The sequence below is a fragment of the Pyrus communis genome, chromosome 2 (assembly GCF_041283825.1).
Source record: "Pyrus communis isolate YQ-2024b chromosome 2, ASM4128382v1, whole genome shotgun sequence".
NCBI classification, from domain to species: domain Eukaryota; kingdom Viridiplantae; phylum Streptophyta; class Magnoliopsida; order Rosales; family Rosaceae; genus Pyrus; species Pyrus communis.
Window position 1 is genome coordinate 22,551,716 of NC_142566.1, and position 17,464 is coordinate 22,569,179.

Genomic DNA, 17,464 nt, shown 5'->3' on the forward strand with positions numbered 1-17,464 from the left:
AGTTTTCTTTATATTTTATGTCGCCCGGACTATTTTGAGCCGTTCATCTAAATTTACTGATTGCAATTACATGCACCACTAAAACAGAACTAATTAAAAATGCTGATACGTGTAGAGAAGCTAGTATATACTTGCATCCATTCAAATGATAACTCATCAATCTAAGTCCACAGTCGCACGACTGTTTTCAGCAGTTCATCTGAATTTAGTGATTCCAATCACATAAGCTTATTAAAAAAATGCTTAATTCATAAGCGCTGACGCGTGTAGAGAAACTAGTATAAACTTACATAAATCCAAATTATAATCAAATTGGGAGTGGCCAAAACATCTTGGAATAAAGACGGGAAGATCCAAGCCTCTCAATGGTACGATCCTCCATGCTAAAAACAGACCCATCTGGCCGAATCAACTCTCTCAATGCAAGACCAATGTCATTAGAATCTGTGAAGTATATGCAGTTCCCTTTACACCCCTCCAACTCTGTAGCCAAAACAGAGAAGCAACAATCGATGCTCAAGAAAAAAGCTTGCTCCCCCAAGCTCTTCACTTCAACCCATCTCCTCCCCAACTCCTCAGCACCATCCTCCAGCAACTTATAAACCCTAAAGTCCACCACCTTCGGCTGACCCGCCTCGTAGAACCTCCGCCTGCGGAGAGGATGGCGGAGAAAGTGATTGTTATAAACAGAACCAACACCTCCTTCTTGAGAGTACCTATCCACCACATAAAGCTCTCCACAACACTCGATTAAATTCTTACGGTGACCAAACCCGATCGGAGGTGAAACCGGGGTCAATTCTAACGACGAACTGATGCAAAAAATTTGACCCCATTTGTCCACAACAAAAGGGTGACCCTTGTACACAATCATGTCATCGTAGTCAGAAACTTGATCGTTGATGAGTGTGAGGTTTTGATCTCCAGTTTTTGCAAAACCCAATTTTCCTCCGTTGTAAATAATGAAAATTGAGCAGTAATCTTTGAAAATTGGGGATTTAATCACCTTGTTTATGCCAAAAACGGATCCGGACCCATTTATGTATCTGAGCACATATGATCTGGCCAACTCCACCATGTTGAAGTCCAGCAAATTCAAATCCATGGGGTTTACCGGAACACCATCGCTTAAGGACCCGATCCGCCAGCTGGTGATGGGGTTCAGGAGACGAAGTTTGCCGGAAGACTCTTCCAGCTTCAGCAGCCAACCCTTGGATGAAGAGGTTGAAGATGATGACGCGGAAGGATTTGGATTTGAATTGGGGTCGGGGCGGAGGAGGTAGACGGTGGTTGGGCAGAGAACGGCACTGGGCCCTTGGGAGAGCGGAGTAGGGAATCTAGGGGCATTGGAATTTTGCAAGGGTGGAATGGAGGAGCGCCAGGAGCTGCAGACGCTGCGGATTCGGAGGTGTTCGAGGTGGGTTTGGAGGCAGTAGGCGATGAGTGGGGGGAGCTGGGGTGGGAGGTTTGTCCAGTCGACTCGGCTGCCGTCCATGGCGGCCTTGTGCTTTTTGGTTGGACTGAAGTAATTTGAGGACGACTTCTCTTCCTCTAAAAAGAGTTTGGCAGCCGCCAGTTTCTTCTCCTCGTGGAGACCTGGATATTAGGGTTGTGTTTTTCTCTTTGTCGTGTGTTTGTCGTTGTACGATTTTGTCAGATTGGGCCTTCTACCGTTTGTCCTCGTCAGTCGTTATACGTTTTTTTTTAGCCAATGATATTATTTACATTAAAGAAGATAAAGTAACTTTAGTCTCATAACATATTAGTAATAATACAGTTCAAAGTCGCATTTGGTGAGGATCGAAATTAAGATCTCTTACTTACAAATAAAAAAAATTACTGCTAAACCGTAATACTAAATGACAAACGTTATATGTTTTTATATTAAATTTTATCTTTTAAGTGCATAATAAAAATTTTAAAATGTCAATAATAGTTTCAATGCGTTTCTAGTAGTTGTTTGGAAAGTTATCTCCTACTTCACTTTGTGCACTCTGCACTTTTTTTTCTTGTTCTAGGATCAAAATTTAAATCATTTTAAAGAAAATTAAGGAACATAACAAACAATGAGTGCCTAACGGAAAATAAGAGCGAGAAAATTACCATTTATCCCTTGGGTTGATGTGCCATGAGTTGTTTTGTTATTTCCGTTTTCCCTTATAAGGTATTTGTCTAAAAAATGAGGAAGAAGATGGAACACAAATCTCACTTTAACTAACTGACCTAACTTATATTCGTTTGTTAAAAATTTGGTTCGGCCTAATGGTTGTTAGCTAGGAAAATTATTGGTCCGTATGGTACGTGTTGTCAATGATGTGCCAACAATGTATGTCAAAATTTTAACACTCCATGAAAAATGTGCATGGAAAAAGGAAGATATTTAACAAGGTATTTAGAGTCTTCACTTCAATCCATCTCCCCACTCTTCATCCAACTTATGAACCTTAAACTCTACTTCCTTGCCCAGGCAAGGCATGTAGAATCTTTTGTCGTTAGGCAGCGGATCAACGTACCTATCCACCATATAAATCTCCCCACCACACTCCACCAAATGTTTTCGGTGACCAAAACCTATCAACAATGACGAAAATTGAACCACTTTCGAACCCGATGCAATCCAAAAAACGATCTCCATTGCATGACGACGCAACAATAACCGTTCCAAACAGTCATGTCATCTCAAACAACCGCATCATCCCAATTGGAAATCTGATCGTCCACGATCGTCAGATCCTTGTCTTCAATTTTTGCAAAACCCACGGTCTTCAAAATTGGGGGCAGCGATCACCTTGTGTAAACCAAGTCTAAATCTTCTACACTCAAAAATCTTTGTGACCATCTCAAATTGTGACACCTGTCTACCACTAACTTGAGTTAAACACTGCTAACTCGTTTGAAAAACACTGGAAAAAAAAAAAAACGCATAACCCCCAAACAAAAAACCACCGTCTCTCAGTGCCAACCTTCTCTCCCTTCTCTCATGTCGTTTTCTCTCCATTTTAATTCTAAAGTACTACGATCTGGTGGTATTCCTCTTCATTTGGAAGTAGAGATGTCGTAGGTTCAAATCTCGTAGATAGTGAATTCAACACCAAATTAGGCTACCCATTGTGTGGTTTAGCCGAACTCTCCCTTCTCTTAGTGTAAAAATATCGATATACCAAACAAAAATTCAAAAGGTTTGGAGAAAATCAAGAATTTAAAGCTTCAAAATTACAAGATCCTTATTTGAAATAAAACACTCATCCACAAGATTAAGATCATTTCTAGATTCATACCCATAGAGATATTATATTCACATACCCTAAATTACTTTTCTCACACTTTTTTTTATTTTTTAATATTTTCCACACACTACTAACACTTGATAGAAAAATACTAAACCAACCTCATGTCTTTGCAAGCAAAAAAAAAGTAAAAAAATAAAAAAGTGAAAAAAATAATTTAAAATATGTGAATATAATTTCTGACACCCAAAACCTTTCGAGAGACGTTGTGGTCCGACGGAGGCGGCGGTGGGGAGGCTATGCTGAACTGCTTTTTGTAGTCTTCGATTTTTTTTATCAATTTTTTTTGTTTCCTTCTTTTATTTAAAATTTTGAGAGCAGAAGATTTGGTAATAGGTGGACCAGATGCCAACATTTTAAGCAAGATACAAAAAGACCACATGATTGCAAAAGATTTGAGTAGTGGAAATTATGGACAAGGTCACAGCCCTCCAATTTCTGATGTTCTTCTGTGCCCTCTTGCTTGTGTGGTTACGATTAAATCACGTTAACATTTTATATTACTATTCATTTTTGTCTTGTTATCTCTATAAAAAAAAATATAAAATGTTGACGTGGCTTAACCATGATTACACAAAACAGGAGGGCACCGGAAGTGGGAGGGCAAAAATCCTTGTCGGGAAATTATACCCTTAAATTTTCCTCCAACAATCATCACTTTTTTATGCTTTTATTTGGTTTTGCTTTATTCAATTTATATTGGAGTAGTAAAAACCAATGTTCTAAAAAACGGCCTAGGCGTGGTGGTGTTGATGCGATTAGGTCCAAATTGTTAAGAAAAATTGGGGAGTTGTTAGGCGCTTGCCTAGGCTCTCTTAGGCGGCTTAGGCGGTCTAGGCAGCTGTCTAGGTGGTGGTTTAGGCGGAGTGGAGGTTTCCTGGGAAGAAATTCCACCGCTTCGACTCTCTCTCTCTGTGCACCACGACTTTCTTAGCTGTTGCGACTCCCTCTCTCTGAAATTCATCGAAGAAGAGGAACTTACAATGCAAAACAGAAGAAGAGGAAACAGGAAAAAAGAAAAGAAAAAAGGGAATGTACAGAAGGAAAACGGAAAGAAAAAGAAAGAAGAAGTGGAAAGGAAATAAGACGAAGACGATGAGAAAAAAGAAAGAATAAAAATCAATAAAAGTTTTCAGTTTTTAAGACGTCAAAAATGAGTTTCTTGACTAATGTGAGGGATGGGGACTAGCACTAGGGGTGGAGGGTAAGGGTCACACCACACACGTGGTGCTTTTTCAAAATTGGGGAGGATGCATGCACCTCTTCACACCACACACGTGGGATTTTTATTTTTATTTTTATGAAAATTAGATATAATCATCAAAAAAATCTTAACTAATAGTCTAATATGGCATATATGTGTGTTTTTAAATTTTGAACTTTGGATACTAGTTTTGCATTTTATCATTTATTTATTTATTATTGTATTCATGAATTTCGTACAAGTATAATTTTTTGTAAGTGTCAATATGCACTTACTATCAAGAGATACAAGAAATTTACCTAAATCCGCGTAGGCCGCCTAGGCACCCACCTATATTCTGCCTAGCCGCTAGGCGCCCGCCCGCTGCCTGACTAACACCTAGCGATTTTTAGAATCTTGACAAAAACTAAACCTATTATCTCAACTGGTATTATTCTTAACCACTTAAATTACAATTTCGTGCACTAAATCTAAATATTAACTTCTTTTGTCACTTTAGTTACAGTTGACTAAAATACTAATTTGACCAAAATCTTTATGAAAATTCAACCTAAAATTACTATCAAACCAATATAATTAAAACACAAGGATGAAAGTCCAAGCGAGATACCTCACATTACAAAATCTGCGTGTATCAAATTTTATATCCTGCACCTTTTTCCATGAAATGGTTGGGTCTTACGCAAGACATTTTTTTCATGAAACTTGCCAATTTGTTTGCTACTTAAAGAAGGGACTTTCTAGTGAGACTGCGAAACCGTTATATCAGACGGCGTAATTAATTCAGTCATATCAATACCATGATAATCAAATTTTCCTTTTCCTAGTGACACAAGCATATGAAAATTTATTATAACAACTAAAATTGACTCAAGCACTGACGGAGTGTGGAAAAGTTAGTAAATAATTACATAAACCAAATGATAAATAAGTTGGGAGCGGTCAAAAGAAATAAACTGGAAGATTTGGAATCTATATACCGCAACAACACTTGGCTGGCTAAAAGAAAACTATTTAACAAAAGCATACCTCACAGCAAACTATTTAACTTGATTTGGAATCTATAGCACCAGGATTGACTTTTTAGTGTAAAAATATGGTTTTTCGTTAAAGTGAACATTATTGCGAGCTTTTCGTTAAAACTCTAAAGTTAAAGGAAAACTAATGAAAATGGCTTGAAAACTTTGAGTTTTAACGATAAGGACAAAATGAATGATAGACTGAATAGTACCAGGATTGACTTTTTAGTGTAAAAATATGGTTTTTCGTTAAAGTGAATAGTACTGCGGGGTTTTCGTTAAAACTCCCATAAGTTAATGCCCAATAATTGCACGGAAAGAATACCAAACAACCCCTACATTTCCATATTCGATAAGTTTACTTTTTTTTTTTGGGTAAACGGGATACAGCGCATTATCCAGGTAAAGATGCCAAAGTTTTACACGAAAGCCTACCTTGAGGCAAACAGCCAACAAGAAGAAGAAGAAAAGAGTAGTGCAAGGAGTTTACACACCAAATCGATCATCCAAAATCATCAATCGAATTTTATAAAATCAAATGAGTTTTTTCGTGAATGTTTAGTTTACAACCTATGTGCTAAGATCTCAATAGGAAGTCGCAAAATAAAAGAAATCGTACACGAAATTTAACCAACAATAAGACTCAATCCAACTGTTCCACCAATTTTTATGGTTTCTAACGTGTGTTGAGGACAAGAACAAGTTCAAGTGTCTCCGTTATGGGTTGCAGTTGACAAAGATATGAAACAAGTGAGAATTCCATTTGAAATCTAAGAAACCCATTACATTACCAATTAGAACATCAAAAGATCCAAGTTCTACAGAAAAACAGCTTGCATAAGCTGTATATACACATCCATAATAACATCGATAGACCACACGCCTACAGTTCGGGAAAAACTAGATTCGATAATTTTACACTAGTTTAATATACAAATCACTCTTCGTGAGAGATTGGACATTCCGCCTTCTCCGAGAGATGCAGAAATGGGTCTTCATTCGCTGTCATCAATTTCCCTGTCGAAGTGTTGAGAAATAATTAATACCAAAGAAATCCTTGTTTCTCCAAGTGAAACACAATTAGTACACAATACTCAGGGAATTAGCAAAACTGTTGAGCACAAAGCACACGGCACGTACTAAGTTCGTAACCACAGATGTAACCTTGTGAAGGTTTCAATGATTCCTACAACAATACCCCATAAACTTCTCCATAACTAAGATGCGGCTTATATGCGCTTTACACAGAATCTTTTAATTAAGATTTGAAGAAGTCTGATCTGAATAACTATACTCTCAAATTGTGACTAGACGAATATATTCTACTCAAAACAGCTAAGCTTGTTTATCAATTAAGTGTTTTAAGATCCTGCATTATACTGCACGCTCAAGACCCCAACCTCGAAATTCCATTTCCTTCCAATTGCTTATCAGCTATTAGATTCTGAAGACGAAATTCAGTTTTAAATACAAAGCACTTTAGTTTTACCGAATGGCAAAAACAGAAAATTTGTAAGCATGTAATCAGTAAACATTTCACATTTTGAGAAGAATAAAGCATATCACACTTACATTAACCGATCAGCAAGCCGATGGCGAGAGACATCATCAAGAGCAGGGCTGAGCCAACTGGATGGTGGCTGGAGCATCTCGTAATAGGTGGGCGAAGCAACTAGGTTCCGAATGATGCCATTCTCCATCATGAACACACGACTAATACACCTTGTTTTGGATCCTCCAATTCCTTGTAAATGAGGAAGCTTTTGATCGGTGAATAAAATGCAATTTCCCTTCACTTTACCAAAGTCTCCAGTCGAGACAGCGAAAGACCCATCATTGCTCAAAATAAACACTTGATCTCCCAAGTTTTTCACATCAACCCACTTACCCCATTCTTGATCCAACTTATAAACTTTAAAATCCACAGCTTCACCATCACAAGGAGCGGCGAGTGGATGAGGAGGAGCTGCGAATGGATTAGGAGGAGCAGCGAAAGGATGATGAGGAGCATCAAATGGATGAGGAAGAGCTTGAAAATTACCAAAAATATTAACCTCGACATTGTGCTCGGGCAACCTTTCCATGTCACACTTGTCAAGGTACCGATCAACCACGAAAAGATCGCCACACGACTCAACCAAATGCTTCCTCCCACCAAGCCCAAATAACGGAGGCGAAAATTGGATCACATTCAAATCAGAATTGACCCATGAAATTGTTCCGCATCTATCAACAACATAGCATTGACCCTTATACACAATGATATCATCATAGTGAGAGTTTTGTTCATCCACATGGGTCCATTTCTCGTCTCCAGACCTCACGAAACCCAACTTTCCGCCATTGTAAATCATAAAAACACCACAATCATTCAAGTTTTTTGCATCCATGACTACCACTTTGTTTACACAAGCCATAACAACATTGATACTATTCCTAAATTGCAGACTATACGATTTTCGCAATTCAACAATCTTAAAGTCCAACAAATTGAAATCCTTTGGAGTATTAGATGCAGGGTAGTACCTCAGTGGCTTATTAGTGATTGGATGCAGCAATCGCAGATCACCAGAATTCGACTCCTCAAACTTCACCAGCCACGGTTTTGACGAATTGGGTTTTAGAAATTCCATGCGGTAGACTGTGATTTGAAAGAGTAGAGCTTTAGATTGAGTCTGCAAAGCTCCGCCATCCGCGGCGGCGGAAGGAGAAGAGAAGCTGAGGGGCAGGGGAGGAGTAATGGGTTGCTGAAAAGGGGGGACGGCGGAGCGCCATGTCTTACAGACGCTGCGGAACCGGAGAACGTCGATGCGGTTGTCGACGCGGCTTCCGATCGCCGGCCATAGCTCCTTGGGAAGATCGGACCACTCCACCCTCTTCGTCTCCATCTCGATCGACTTAGCAGAGTGGAGAATCAACGGAAAAATGGGCTGTTATTTATCTTGGTGGGGTCCCTGTCCACTCAATCGCGCCTCTTTGATAGAAGAAATTTTTAGTTGTGACGGGAACACAAGTGTTACACTATGTATTTTAATAAGAGTAGTGTAAAATTTTATTTTTTAACTTATTAACATTTTAGCACATATATCGCATAAGTTATATAATGACACATAATGTACAATCTGATTATTGTTTGATATAACAGGTGGGGTAATATGGATAAAAAATAATAAAAGAAAAAGGTGGAATAATAAATAATTCCATTTCCATTTTGTCCTCCTCCTCGATGCATTTTACGGAGGGCACTTGATGCTAATAGAAGATGGTATAAAATTAAATGCAGTGTTATTTTAAAATTTATATAGTCGATTTTATTTAAAGAGAGATGATTTTGTTGTTGATATTGTTGGGAGTTTTAAACTCAAAACACATGGTAAAAATTTAGCATTTATCTACTAAGATATTTGATCAAATACAAAGTAAATTTGATTAGTATATATAGTCAAATTGAATTTATTTTATATAACACGGTAATGTGAATTTGGATAAATAGAGATGAATTATGTTTTATTAACTCTAAGGTTTATCAAATTTCTACTCTACGACCGGTATTTTATTTTTACTCTCTCAAAAAGTTGATTATTAATATAGAAAATCAAACTCTTGTGTTAATGTATTGAACTCAAGAACTGAAACCAAACTCAATTTGTAGACCCACTTTAATAAAAAAACCTAATTGTGATTAACACATTTGTTTGGATCACCAACTCTACTTTAGCCTAACATTTGATATAGGACCAATAGTACGTTATCACCTATTAGGTAAGTTTGTAACCACATTGCAAGGAGAGGAGAGTATATGTCGTGAGATACCTTTTATATTAAAAAAATATAATTATACTAATATCTTAATCGGAGCTATTCATTTTCTTAATTATTATTTATAAATGTAAATAAAATCATAACAATTCGTTTTCCTAAACCCCCAAGATTTTATTGGTGATGCAATTGTTTTATTTTTTTCAAATTTTTTGGTGATGCAACTGTTTATTTATTTATTTTTTTGGACAAAAGTGATGCAATTGTTAAGATAACAAATTATATTTGGAAGACCTTGAAGCCGAGCAAGTTCAAGAAATGATATATGATTAACAATTAGGCGCAAAGGAATAAGATGAAAAAAAAACCATTTCAACAGAAAAGGGTTCCATATGAAATAAGAAGTTAGGTTTTCTTTAGCAGAACCTCATAGTATTTCACCTTCAGAAAATTGATATCCCATCTTCGAGAAATGCAGAAAGGGTCTTCATTAGCAGAAAGCAACTTCCCTGTCAAGTGTCGAGAAATAACTAGTACCCAAAGCAACCCTAGTTTTTCTAAGTGAAATAACACAATTAGTAAAAAAAATATTCAGGGAATTAGAAAATCTATTTAGCACACAGCAAAGTCAGCTTACCTTCTAAAGTTTTCGATGTACTGACAATGATTACTAGGGCAATAATCCAAGAAACCTTTCTATATAAACAAGGTGATGGGGATCAATTAAAAGCTGAATATTTCTTTCAGGGTTCAGGATGAGAATCAGATTTTTTTTTTTCAGATTTTGAAGGACCCTTAATTTTCCTTGTTGTTTATTGTGTCGTTAAACGCATGATATCTGCCACTTAGTACTACGTTCTGATATGACTCCTCTTCACTTGTGAGTGAGAGGTCTTACGTTATTCTCGCCAAAAACAAATTTAAACCACATTATTGTTAGCTCATTGTTAGGCTAGTTCACTTCTTCACCCTTAATATAGATAATATCGTTTGTTAAAAAAAATGCACAATAGCTAACCTCTCGCAGCATTTATCTCATCGTAAAAGAAAATGTGTACGCATGTAACCAGCAGTAAGCAATCTATAAACTGAGAGTCATTGACAAGTAAGGATATTCTCACAGTTACAGAAATCAGCATGCAGATGGACATTGATCACTCGGAGCTGAGCCAAGTTGAGGGCGGTGAGAGAATCCGAGAACAGCCAGGGAAAGCTTCTAGGTTCTTAATGCCGTCATCCTCTAAGTTGAACACACGACTATGAGCAGGCCTACGGTCGTTGAATAAAATGCAATTCCCCTCCACTCCAGCAAGGCCTCCTGCGGCGATGGAGAAACACCATTCGTTGCTCAAGGTAAACACTTGATCTCCCAAGTTTTTCACATCGATCAATATACCCGATTCTTGATCCAACTTAAAAACTTTAAAATCCATTGCCTCAGCACCACAAGGAACACAGAAAGGATTAGGAGGAGCTGGAAAATAATGACGCATTAAAAATGTTATTCAGAGCATGGTAACCTAGAATCCTACCCATATCCAACCTTTCCTTCTCGAGGTACCGATCAACCACGTAAAGGTCACCACAAGACTCAACCAAATGCTTCAGCCCACCAAACCCACATAATGGAGGCGAAAGTTGAATCACCTTCAACTCAGAATTTAACCTTGAAATTGTTCCCCATCTATCAACAACATAGGATTGACCCTTATAAACAATGATATCATCGTAGTAACAGTTTTGTTCATCCACATGGGTCCCTTTCTCATCCCCAAATCTCACAAAACCCAACCTTCCTTCACTATGTGTCATGAAAAGAACCACAATCATCCAAATGCGTTTGATCCATGACTACCACTTTGTTCACAGGAGCAAAAGTAGACTATTTTTCTTAATACTAAGACTAAATGATTTGTGCAATTCAACAATTCTAAAATCCAATAAATTGAAGTTCTCTTAGGGACAGAGGAGAACCTCAGTGGCATATATATTAGTTATGGGACGCAGTAATCGCATATGACCCGAATTAGAATCGTCAAACTTCACCAGCCATGGTTTTGACGAATTGGGTTCATCGTCGATGATTGACTCCATGCGGTATACTGTAGCTTGAAGGAGTTCAGCTCCGGCAGCCTTGGCATAACGGGAAAAGAATATTTAGAGAAGAGGAGGAAAAATGGTTTGCTGAAAAGGTGAGATGGAGGAACGCCATAACTTGCAGCTCGGAGAATGTCGATGCGGTTGTCAAGGCATTTTCCCATCATTGGCCATAGCTCCTTTGGAAGACGGGACCATTCCTTTGTGTTCTTCTCCATTCCCTTTTCACATGTATTGTATAATTCGACAATTTTGATAACAATTAAGATTTTTATCATGAACCGTTATTTTATTTGATACACATAAATGACTAAACAATTTCATGTTTGATTGGATTTTTTTTAGTACAATAATATATTTTACACTAACAGAAGGGGGGAGTTCAGCTAATCCACACAATGAGCAACCTAATTTGGGATCAAATTCGCCATCTACGAGATTCGAAACTAAGACCTGTCGCTTACAAGTAAAGATGAATACTACCAGATTGTTGTACTGATTGACATATTTGACTGGATTTTAGAAGAGATGATTGTTGATTGATAAAATAAACCATCCTAATTATAATATGTATGTAATCAAAACTCGTTAATTACAATTAAGTGGACTAGGAGCATGCATATGGAGTGAATGACACTACAAGTCATTTTTTTCCCCAATTCAAGAGATAGTGGGAAGGTATGGCTACTAAACTGCATTTCACATTATTTGGTAGGACTATGGGAGCGCTTTTTGTGCGGGTGGCTTGCCCACCCCTATTTTCTATTCATTCCTTCAATTCATTGGTTCTTCTTACTAGTGGTGGCAACTTGGCGATGGTGGTGCAACAATTTTGGTGGAAGCGACTGTTTTTCGTTTCCAGATCTAGGGTTTTCGGTTTAGGCTTTATCTTGGGCTCACTTTTGGGGTTTGTTTCCTTTACTTTTGTAATAGGTTGCACTTTTACTGTGTTGTGGACTGTCTTCAGGCTAACCTCACTTTGTATTAGTGTGTTTTATCTTTAATGAAATTTAGTTGTTTGACCAAAAGAAAAAAGAGATAGTGGGAAGGTAGAAATGCTCATAGACTTTAGATGTAAATACCCTTAACTATTTGAATTACCAGCCTTTTTTATGTTTAGTGTAGGCTGTGTGGCTATTCTGATTGTTCTCTTATTTCCAACTATCTATTATTCCTAAAATACCACCAATGTATCGGTTACTACTAAAGTTGTAATTTGGGTAGATTGGAATGTCAACCTAATCTTCACAATTCGGGTTTAAGTTAGGTTCAGGTGCATACTTTATTTATTCGAGCTCGAGTTTTAATTAGCTTATGGTTTGTTCCGGTTAGGCTTGGGTTGCCCAAATTGATCAAGTTCAATCTTGTAACAACTTATTTGCAAGATTTTTCAAAAGTTGAACTAAATAACGGCAATACTAGTTAAAATTTAATTCCACAAATTAGCATTCACTCAAAACTTAAACTAAATAGCATGGGACCATTTCATTTTCAACCGTTTAAAGTTGAAACTACTTTACAAAACAATATCAAAGCCCTATTTAAAAGAATTATAAAAATAATATTGTCATTCATTATACAAAAGAAAACTAACAACAAACTCAAGCACTGTTATCCCAAAATTTACGCATATCTTATATAGTATTGAGTGGGATTGGTAATATATGCACAAGCAAATACGTGCAGAAAACGAATTGAGTTTGGGTTGACATGGGCAGGAAAGACATCAACCCAGTAGAGGTGTAGTTAGGTTAAGGCGGACTTTTACTTAATTTTAACTCACCCAATTGAGTCTGGGGCTATGTGCCCAAAGAAAATTGAAACAAATAAGCAAATAATGAAACACAAAGCTTTGCCATGATATATATGTTTGCCGGCCGAAGTTCCAAATTGGGTAACTTCCCTTTATGTAACTCTCGATTCCTTATAATTCGGAAAGGACTGAAAAATGAACAACCAGGTGGATGTTATGTTATCATTGTCGTCCCAGCCTCTATATTAACCAAGAATTTGATTTTTACGGCGGATTTGCCTAAAAATAATACTCATACGTGTGTATTTATGCTGTGAGTGTGATCATATATATATATAATTCACCAGCATATGGACAATCTAAAAAGTTAAAACCCTAATTGATGTCAGCTCTCTTTAATTTTCTCTAACCGCGAAAAAAAATTATAATCTTTAAATTATAAAACATGAGTAAATTAGGAAAGCTCTGCTCAGTTTAATTGACTGAAACTACATAAGTAAAGTTCGACACTTATATTTCTTTGTTTACTTTTTATTGCTGTCAAATTTCTTTAATGTCGACTGTCTTCGCTGTATATACTGTCTTCTTTAATTTATATTTATTTCTTAGTCGAAGCTCTATCATTATCATGCAGATGCACGTCTTATTTATGTACATTAATTTCCTAAGAATTAACTATCGTTTTGGACTAATTATAACGAATGAGAAAAAAGATACGAAAAGATTGTTGGTCCTTCAAATGGTTGTGTTTGTCTTTCTTCGTTTTCCAGGAACCTACTCAGTAGTGAAGACGGATGATCATGCGCATACTTAAGTTGTCAACCATGTTGATTTTCTCACATTACAATATGTGAATAATAACACCACATAATTATATGATACTCGCTAAAAAAAATTTCATATAGCCTTATCTTTGTTTTACAAAGAAGTTGTTTCCACGGATTAAACTCGTGACTTTTTTATCACAAAAGAACACTTTTTTCATTGCTAAATCATGTAGCAAAATAAAATAACTTGAAAGGTAATTGCGCACATTCTTTTATAATCAATATGTTATTGCACAAATTTATGCGAATTTCCAACTTATATATACTGGGAAATTTAATAATTAACTTCTTGACAACTATACTTCCACAATCTTCTTTATATCTTTATTTTTAATTTTACACTAGTAACGTGAAAATGTTGGTCAAAAGGTGGTTTTATTTTTGAACCTCATGCTCAATAAACCTCCACGGTCTCTTTTTCTTTTTTTCTTTTTTTTTGTTACAAGAGGGAACAACCAAACAGAAAGACACGTGCATGGTTATATACGAATCAATTAAGAAATCTATCTTCTTAATTATATCGAGGTACATATCTAAATCATGCAAGTAAGGCCAATTGACCAAAAGTCACGGGTGCCACGAATCCACCACCAGCATGAAGAGTTTGAGCTGCAAGATGAGACGCAGCTTGTGTTGGATGGAATTGATCCCAGAACAAGTAGACATCGCGATCTTTACACAAATCCGAGTCTGGTGTGCATGGTAACTCTGCATTAAAATTTCCTTTTCCACAACAAGCTTTTGTCGCCTCCTCAAACCCTACAAAATGTTCGGATGTCTATTATATAACATACAAATTCTTTGAAAACAAGAAACAAATGTACATATCAAAGCCCTTTTAGATGTACTTCTGTAGAAAGTAGTTTGCTCATAAGTGCTTTTATTAGTAGCGTGCCAAAATCTTTATAATATATAGTAGTAATTAGTAAATTAGAAAAAAACTCTCATCTATCAACTTAATTGTCAATGCTTTAATTGATTCGAAGATTTAAACTTCCTTTAGTGCCATTCTCCTATTAGAGCATGTCAAATACGTTAACTAGGAACTAAACGATATCAAAGTTTTCTTCATGAGAGATGCCATAATTGACATAGCAGCTGAGTCATTTGACTTCTTGTTTTCTAACAGTCTTTTTTTTACAACAAACAAAGTCAGAGCCAGTTATATATTTTTTTTCCTAATGAATTGGTTTAAAAAGTTTTCTCTTAACCGTAGTGTTATTAAGGGCTTACACATGAAAAATCATTTTTATAAAATCTATGCCAACACACAAAAAACAGATTTTATAACATATATATATACACACACACACACGTACGTTACATTCTATACTATTTTTGTGATACACTACCAAAAGACTGAAAGAGTAAATTAAGATGTTTAAGTAATTACGAAATTGTTTCGGGTTGTTTATGATGAGTGTGGTCATTGAATATGCATCTGCAAGTGCATATTTCACCCCTTCGCATTCTGCGCTTAACCTCTGCAAGACTCCTTGAAGTGCCTTATAAAACAATATGGCATATTCATTCATGGGCTCAGAACAGCTACCATCTTCAGTAGAATTACGCTGCAATGGGACGCACCCAACTGGGGGAACACTAATAATCCCAAATCTTTTGGCTCCAAGGTCAATTAGATTCTGCAATTGAAAACATTAATTTAAGAAAAAGACTCTTAATTAATTACGGACAATTTAATAACTATTTCGTTTTCAATTGTCATTTTTTTTTTCACTTTTCAATTTTCATTTTTTGTAGCTTTCAAAGGTAAAAAATTGACCAAAAACGGAAAGCTATTTTTGTGAGTTTTCAAAATTTGACTATTGTTTAAAATTGAAAATATTTACTAAACAAGTTTTTAGTCAAAACTAAAAACTGAAATGATCATCAAACGGGTCATTAAGAAGTCACTTTGATTAATGATTAATTTACAATGTAAAGAAATAAGAAGAAAAACTGGTAATTAATTAATGGTACCCTTAATCGACTTTCATAAGTGGACATGAGAGTGGCGACGAAGCGTTTTGCAGAAGTAGATTGGTTAGTAGGAAAATGTTCGAAGATGTCATTGCTTCCGACGCTGATGAGGAAGAAAGACTTTGATATATTAGCCAATCCACCCTCACCCTGTAGTTTTGATATGATGTCATGTACTCTTGCAAACTGCTGGACCTGGTCTCCAAGGGCAACGACATTTCCCTACGTGCACAATGTAACCTAGTTAACTTTATAAATATTTTTCTCCTTACATTTCTCATAGTGTCTATATATATACGTGAAAGCAAAAATACTATTGATACATTTTTTTAATAGAAGCAAGTCTTACATTTACGAGAATGTGTCAGCAAGTATATCATTTTTGTATGTCTATGAGAATATGTCAGTAACTGTGTCAACTTTGTATATTCTTTTTTTGTTCTGATTGTATTCCTGAGAGAGCATATTAAGTGTGAGAATTAAGCTTACCCACTTTCGTCTTCCAGTTTCATCCAGAATTCCTGACCCTCCGGAAGCGAAATTGACTCCTTTACTTAGGAAAATGATATTCCCGTAAATTCCCTCCTTCTTGTCCAAAAGAGAGAGAAAAGGGGGCGGACTCAGCTCGAAACCCAGAAACTTGGCTAATTAATAACATATTAAAAAAAAAAAATTAATAACTATGATTATGATAAAACTAACAAAATTAACAAGAAATTTGAGTACTAAAAATATTGTCACATAATGTTATAATTTCATGCATTATAACATAAGGTGAATGACACAATTACTATGTCAGACTCCTATTATATATCATAAAAAATAGGCATGTCATAATTTGAGTGAAATGATAACGTAACACGAGAGTACACACCAAAAAATTATATCATACGTAAATAATAGTGGGGTCAGTCGCGGGGCTAATACCAAGATAATCAACAATGTTGAAGCCGTTGCTAAATCTTCCAGTCGCTCTAGAGTGAGGAAAATCAATCCCATAAAAAGGGTGGTCAGCCCTTGCTTGAGCATTAGGCAAGTAATTGTTAGTTCCAACATCAACTGTGGAGTCACCAAACACGTAAATGGCAGGCGTAGTTGGTTGAGAACATGCAAGCAAACCAATGCAACCCAGAAATACAACGAGCCAAAGAGAGAGTACTGATATCAAACTCTGAGCCATGGAAGGTGGCTAGTTCTCTGTCTTATGAGCTATGTGTTCTATAATTTGTAAGTTGTCTATATTATTATCAGAGGTCAAATATAACACTATATATAGAGAGCTTTGGTGAAGAACTCTACGTCGATTGTTGCAAATTTACGAGACAAGTTGAAAACGAAAGCCAGAAGATGCCATCGCCAGCATGTAAAGTCAAACAGTATTTTTAGTGGCTAAACCTAGAAGCCGCATATGTATGATGTATACAAGGAAGTTAATTAAACTAGTTCAACTAAACAAGGTTTATTTTAATTTTTGGAGGCGGAATTTTCTAATTAGTGATTTAACCCTATGATGACTCATGACTGCAGCATATTCCATC

The 17,464-nt window shown here is 36.3% G+C and overlaps 3 protein-coding genes and 1 pseudogene across 3 annotated transcripts; all 4 read right to left on the reverse strand.

The window, feature by feature from the left end:
• Nucleotides 1–110: 110 nt before the first annotated feature.
• On the reverse strand, nt 111–1,721 carry LOC137747645 (F-box protein At4g35733-like). The gene has a single exon (XM_068487789.2). The coding sequence runs from the start codon at nt 1,493–1,495 to the stop codon at nt 308–310; it is 1,188 nt and encodes a 395-aa protein (XP_068343890.2). The 5' UTR covers nt 1,496–1,721; the 3' UTR covers nt 111–307.
• Nucleotides 1,722–6,252: 4,531 nt separating this feature from the next.
• On the reverse strand, nt 6,253–8,510 carry LOC137747380 (putative F-box protein At1g65770). Its single transcript, XM_068487481.2, has 2 exons — nt 7,083–8,510; nt 6,253–6,527 (listed from the first exon to the last, which is right to left on the reverse strand). The coding sequence occupies exons 1-2, from the start codon at nt 8,396–8,398 to the stop codon at nt 6,506–6,508; spliced, it is 1,338 nt and encodes a 445-aa protein (XP_068343582.2). The 5' UTR covers nt 8,399–8,510; the 3' UTR covers nt 6,253–6,505.
• A 1,913-nt stretch (nt 8,511–10,423) lies between these two features.
• Nucleotides 10,424–11,584, reverse strand: LOC137747771 (putative F-box protein At1g65770; annotated as a pseudogene).
• A 2,900-nt stretch (nt 11,585–14,484) lies between these two features.
• Nucleotides 14,485–17,106, reverse strand: LOC137747064 (GDSL esterase/lipase At5g55050-like). The gene is made up of 4 exons (XM_088678914.1): nt 16,819–17,106; nt 15,927–16,148; nt 15,340–15,589; nt 14,485–14,705 (listed from the first exon to the last, which is right to left on the reverse strand). The coding sequence occupies exons 1-4, from the start codon at nt 17,104–17,106 to the stop codon at nt 14,485–14,487; spliced, it is 981 nt and encodes a 326-aa protein (XP_088535040.1).
• Nucleotides 17,107–17,464: the final 358 nt, after the last annotated feature.

Bases quoted from the DNA above. Each gene is read 5' to 3' on its own strand.
- LOC137747064 (XM_088678914.1), bottom strand. From the start codon at position 17,106: ATGGCTCAGAGTTTGATATCAGTACTCTCTCTTTGGCTCGTTGTATTT. The intron at 15,590-15,926 runs GTACCATTAATT...TTTCAATTGCAG, and splicing joins CTTATGAAAGTCGATTAAGG to AATCTAATTGACCTTGGAGC. The intron at 14,706-15,339 runs GTAATTACTTAA...AACATTTTGTAG, and splicing joins AAACAACCCGAAACAATTTC to GGTTTGAGGAGGCGACAAAA.
- LOC137747645 (XM_068487789.2), bottom strand. From the start codon at position 1,495: ATGGACGGCAGCCGAGTCGACTGGACAAACCTCCCACCCCAGCTCCCC.
- LOC137747380 (XM_068487481.2), bottom strand. From the start codon at position 8,398: ATGGAGACGAAGAGGGTGGAGTGGTCCGATCTTCCCAAGGAGCTATGG. The intron at 6,528-7,082 runs GTAAGTGTGATA...ACACTTCGACAG, and splicing joins CGGCTTGCTGATCGGTTAAT to GGAAATTGATGACAGCGAAT.